The sequence below is a fragment of the Mchenga conophoros genome, linkage group LG3, assembly GCF_057382185.1.
Source record: "Mchenga conophoros isolate Kocher_MC1m ecotype Shallow Benthic linkage group LG3, M_conophoros_male_GT1.1, whole genome shotgun sequence".
NCBI lineage: Eukaryota > Metazoa > Chordata > Actinopteri > Cichliformes > Cichlidae > Mchenga > Mchenga conophoros.
Genome location: NC_140528.1, coordinates 35,458,330 through 35,464,329, shown reverse-complemented (window position 1 = coordinate 35,464,329; position 6,000 = coordinate 35,458,330). Strand labels below are relative to the sequence as shown.

Sequence of the window (6,000 nt, the reverse complement as noted above, 5' to 3'; positions counted from 1 at the left end):
TCAACGAGATTAACCTGAAAGCACTAGTGGGAACACAACGAATATGACTGCACATTTACATCATCCTAGTGCAAAGACAAAAACAACAAGCATGCTACTAACTTTAGCCGAGTCATTTAGACAGCTGTTAGCACATGATTCTCCTTAGGCTGCTGAGAATATAGCCCAGAAGAAGCGGATAGTATAGCTTTTATTTTGGAAAGAGGCATTTCTCTGTAATAAACTCTCTTTTCCAAAGATGAGTGATTCCTCAATCAGATACAGGGCTCGCAAAATCGCTAGCCCGACGTCCTGGGGCTAGCGATTTTTTTCAGATGGGCTACCAAAATCTATCTCTTCCCTGCCCGTCGGGCTATTGTAGGAAGGAAAAATCTATGTCAATGCTTTTGCATTCTTTCGGAAATGTAGCTGGGTAATTATGTCATTGGCATCGGTGAGCCACTGCCAATATGTGACATATTGAAATCGCGTTTGAATTTGCGCTTGTTTTTTTGCTTTCACTTTGCAATCGCGCGAACTGTGTATAGAGAGCGACAGCACTGATCTGTGAGTGATGATAATTTGTGCACCAATTCCTCTGACATCGTCTTATTAATCGTTAGCTTACTATGCAAACATGACAAGTGAAATCTCCCGCAGCAAGCTTAAACATGTGAGAGGTTGATCGTGCAGAGAATCGCTGAGCATTATGTGAGTGCGTGTGTAAAAGCAGCAGGATATATATTGTAGCGGATCAGGGCTGTTCGGGGTTCTGTTTGTACAGTTATGTTTTGTTTATGTTGCCATAGTGACGGGTGACGCCCTCTCACTGCGACGGTGTGTCCTTCCGGGGTCAGAGGGTGCCCTGTGTGGTGTTGTTGTTGTTGCTGTGCTGTTGCCGCGCTGAGCAGTTAGCTAGCGGCAGTGTTCTTCTGCAGATGTCAATAAACGGCTGTGCTCCCTGGCTAGCTCACGGGAAGCAAGACCAAACGATACCTCCGTCTCCTCCTTGTCTGAGCTCGCCACAATATTTTAGTTCTGCTGAGCCAAATAAGACAGGTCAGGGTGAAGAAGTGACAGCCAAAGAAAAACTTACCACAAAACGGAGAAGTTATGACAAATCAGACTATAAGGCAAAAAGAAAGTGCAGCTTTATGGTTTCATGGACAAAAGAATTTCTGTGGCTGCAATATGACAAGCGAAATAACCAGGGCCGCAGGTGGTCCGCAGGTGGTCCGCAGGTGCGCATTCGCTGTCAAAATAAAAAACGGGCACAAGATAAGAAGTTGCAACGCGTGTTTGCATACATAAGATTTTCAGGAGGAGGACAGACATTTGTTTAGAACTCTTAAAGATGTCGAAGAAGCTCCTTTAAGCAATTACTGTGATGTTCCTCCACCTCCAAAGAAATGTCAGAAGGAGTCCGAACCACAAAAGAAGCACGTATTCTCGGAAAAGTAGTTGCAGGAGGTGAGCTGGCTTCAAACAAATGATGAACGCACAGAGATGTGGTGCGGAATGTGCCGTGAAAATTTAATAAATGACAAATTAAAAAGGCATGAACATTTTTTTTGTATCGAAAAAATATCGAACCGTGACACCAAAGTATCGAACCGAACCGAACCGTGAATTTAAATTTTATATATATATATATATATATATATATATATATAAAGCTCACGAAATACCACTACTAAAAGGCCGGTTAGAATAATGCATTTCCCACAAATCACTGCCTCTGTTTGTATCTCTGTCACTGCAGGACCAACGTGGATCGAGAAGTCAACGCTCTCAGGAGGCCGACAATTTCGTTGAAGAAAGAAGCGGAAGAAAAAAATACAACCGTGACGAGTTTGGGAAAGATTTTACTGTGAAAGCTTCCCTAAAAATGCATCAGGTCATGCACACCAGAGAGAGACCATTCAGCTGTGGAGACTGTGGAGAGTCTTTTACCAATTCTGGAAACTTAAAAAGACACAAACTCATCCACACTGGAGAGAGACCATTCAGCTGTAACGAGTGTGGAAAATCTTATACGCAGTCTGGACACTTAAAAACACACAAACTCATCCACAGTGGAGAGAGACCATTCAGCTGTGGAGACTGTGGAAAGTCTTTTACCGATTCTGGAAACTTAAAAAGACACAAACTCATCCGCACTGGAGAGAGACCGTTCAGCTGTAACGAGTGTGGAAAATCTTATACGCAGTCTGGACACTTAAAAACACACAAACTCATCCACAGTGGAGAGAGACCATTCAGCTGTGGAGACTGTGGAAAGTCTTTTACCGAGTCTGGAAGCTTAGAAACACACCAATTCATCCACACTGGAGAGAGACCGTTCAGCTGTGGAGACTGTGGAAAGTCTTTTACCCAGTCTCAAACATTAAAAACACACCAACTGATCCACACTGGAGAGAGACCGTTCAGCTGTAACGAGTGTGGAAAATCTTATACGCAGTCTGGACACTTAAAAACACACAAACTCATCCACAGTGGAGAGAGACCGTTCAGCTGTGGAGACTGTGGAAAGTCTTTTACCCAGTCTCAAACATTAAAAACACACCAACTGATCCACACTGGAGAGAGACCGTTCAGCTGTGACGAGTGTGGAAAGTCTTTTACGCACATTTCAAACTTAAAATCACATCAACTCATCCACAATGGAGTTAAACCGTACACCTGTGATCAGTGTGGCAGAGCTTTTACTCACAGTAGCAACTTACAGAGTCATCTAGTTACCCACTCTGAAATTAAGGCGTACAGCTGTGACATTTGTGGAAAAACTTTCAGCCGGATAGGGAGCCGAAATACACACCTACGCATTCACACCAGACATGACGTGTACAGCTGTGATCAGTGTGGTAAACAGTTTACAACAAACGCAGACTTACGACGTCACATGTTTACCCACACCGAGGAGAGACCTTATAAATGTGACCTGTGTGAGAAAACTTTTAAATCTCCACATTACCTGAAAGCACACCAACAGATCCACACCAGAAAGACTCTACAAGTGCGGTTACTGTGAGGTATGTATTTATATTTTTATCTTGTCAGCCCGACTGTTTGAAACAACTCTGCTCATCAAATTGTGTTAGCATGTTAGCAATTCTACTGCATGGAAAGGCAGCTCTGAATGATTATTCAGACTCTAATCACAGGTTTTTAGGGATAGTGTTTGAGAATCGTTATTGTTATTGTAGCATTAAACTAGTTTTAATTTAATGTTTTTACTCTTATCATTTTTATAGCACATTAAATTGATCTGAGTGTGATAATGTAAACAGTAAAATGTAATTGGACTTTGGCAGAGATGCTCTTTATTTCAGGTGACGTTCAGGAGAAAAATGTTGAAGGACTGACTTACTGTCTTTGTGTTTTTGTTTAGAAGCAGAGCGACACAAATGGATCAATTTCTCAACCCTGTAATCGCTGTGGGAAAGACTTTTGTTGTGACCTTTGTGGAAAAACTTTAAGTCATTGAAGGACTCTGAAAATACATCAACGTAGACACACTGGAGACAAAATGAACTACCGTATTTTCACGACCATAAGACGCACCATACTAAAAGGCGCAGTCTCAGTTGTGTGTGCCATTACTGTATTTAACACACACCTAAGGCGCACCAGGTTATAGGGCGCATACAAGTATGCGTATTTAACAATTAAGCGGAAGCAAAACTGAGTTTAGTACTCACATTTTTAATACCGGTAATTGTCATCAATCAAACCCATCGAAGTCCTCATCCTCTGTGTCTGAATTGAACAGCTGCGCTAAATCTCCATCAAACATTCCAGGTTCACGGTCTTCACCGTCAAAGTCACTTTCAGTGCCGCGCGGCTCCTCGGAAATGATGCCGGCTTTTGCGAAAGCTCAAACAACAGTGCCAGCAGACATGTTAGTCCAAGCATCTACAATCCATTCGCAAATTGTGGCGTAACTCGCCCGGCGCTGCCTTCCACTCTTAGTGAAACTGTGGTCTCCATCGGTCATCCATCGCTCCCACGCCGCTCGCAGCCTTACTTTGAACGGCCGGTTCACACCGATGCCCAGCGGTTGGAGTTCCTTTGTCAGGCCTCCCGGAATGACAGCAAGCTCACAGTTCATTTGTTTCACTAGTTTTTTCACATCGGCTGTGAGATGGGCACGCATAGAGTCACAGATTAAGAGCGATGGTGATGCGTGGAAAAAACCACCTGGTCTCCTTACATACATCTGTCGGCGATGTGTTTGCTGCAGTAGGAGCGGAAGATGGCCAGCTTTTCATTATAATCCGCTGGAAGTTGCTGCGCTACCGTAGTCCTGGTCCGGATGGAAAAATGGCACCGTTTCATAAAACGAAAGCACCAAGACGGACCTCATTGGAAATGTTCAATTTTCATTTCTTCTGCTAGCGAAACTGCTTTTAGTCGAATGGTGACCGTCGAAACGTTTCTCCCACTTGTTCTTTGCTCGATGATCCACTGCTCGAGTCTTTCCTCCAACTCGGGCCACCTCGCCTTATGTCCGCGGAAACTCAGCTGTGTTTTCTTGACCTTTCAGAGCTTGTTTTCCAGCTTCCTCCACTTGCGAACCATCGATTCATTAATCTTAAATTCTCTCCCGGCTGCTCGATTTCCATGTTCCTCCGCGTAGCTGATGGCCTTCAGTTTAAACTGCGCTTCATAAGCGTGTCTCTTTGCCGTTTTCAGGGTTGTTAAAACAATGATGTTCTGCATAACGCACATACCTGACCTTTTATACAGGTATGTGCGATTGTCCCGGTATATACAATCAACGCCCACACTTCACCCTTTAGTGTTCTCATGGTGTTCTCTACTACGTCCTCCTTACAACACACACAGGGCGCACTGCACTATAGGGCGCGCCGCACTTTTTAAAGAAAATTTAAGGCTTTTATGTGCGCCTTATAGTTGCGAAAATACGGTACTGTAAAGAATGCGGGAGAGGCTTCACCACTTCAAAGGACTTCAAACAATATGAACTCCTTCACAGTGGCGTTAAAAAGCATGTCTGCGATCAGTGTGGGTCATCTTTCATCCGTGCACGTCAGCTTGAAAAGCATAAACGAGTCCACACATGAGAGAAACCATACAAGTGCAGACACTGTGACAAAACCTTTTCACAATCATGTGATCATACTAAGCATGAGCGCAGACCCATTAAAGAGAACTTCATCTGTGAAAGAGTTTGAGTAATCTCAGTTCATACTCCACTCACAAACGATTCCATGTTACAAATAAACTGTTACGTCTTGATTCCCACTTTTACGTTAATCTTGTAAACAGTACATTTGCATAACGACTGAAATCGGCCCAATGAATGAACAATGGGCTGTGAGGTCAATTTCTTCATCATTAATATGCAAATTCTTATGAGCATTGATCAACAACCACTGGTCAATGGCCACGAGTACATTCACAGAGTAAAAATTTGCATAATGATTATGAAGTTTACTGTTACCAATGTTCAAAAACATTTACTAAATTATCTTCTCTGTGCAAACATCAGCGTGATGCAGGACTGAAATCATTGCCATCTCTGGATCGCAGTGAATCTGCAGAGACAGAAAGATCCTCTTCTGGTTTCAGGGTCAGACTTAAACCCTTGAGATCAAGCTCCACAGACTTCAGGTGGAGTCTTCTGTAAAGATCTGATTAGGCCCCTATGAATGAAAATGTGCCTCTTGTTACATTTTAAGCTTTCTAAACTGTTCCACTGTAGTGTTTGTGTTGAGTGGTTCGCTTTGTTCCAGCAGTTTGATTAAGAAATCTGTTTCCTGTTATATTTTTAAAGAATGCATTGATCCATGTGTTCTGCAGGTTTTTTTCAGCTTGTTTGTGTAATGAAATCCTGCAACAATTAAACCAAAATTTTATATGTTAAATAAAGAAATGGTTTACTGACAAAGAGTTTGAGCCGTGATGTCATTTTCTGTATATCAGAGCAACACCTGAAGTGACCAGTGTTTAAAGTCAGAGTCAAATTTTGTGTCAGCATGACCTTGTAAAAACTTC

At 42.7% G+C, this 6,000-nt stretch overlaps 1 protein-coding gene across 1 annotated transcript; it reads left to right on the top strand.

The window, feature by feature from the left end:
* Positions 1–1,867: 1,867 nt before the first annotated feature.
* LOC146578373 (uncharacterized) lies at positions 1,868–3,549 on the top strand. Its single transcript, XM_085267808.1, has 2 exons — positions 1,868–3,011; positions 3,371–3,549. The coding sequence occupies exon 1, from the start codon at positions 1,868–1,870 to the stop codon at positions 3,008–3,010; it is 1,143 nt and encodes a 380-aa protein (XP_085123934.1). The 3' UTR covers position 3,011; positions 3,371–3,549.
* Positions 3,550–6,000: the final 2,451 nt, after the last annotated feature.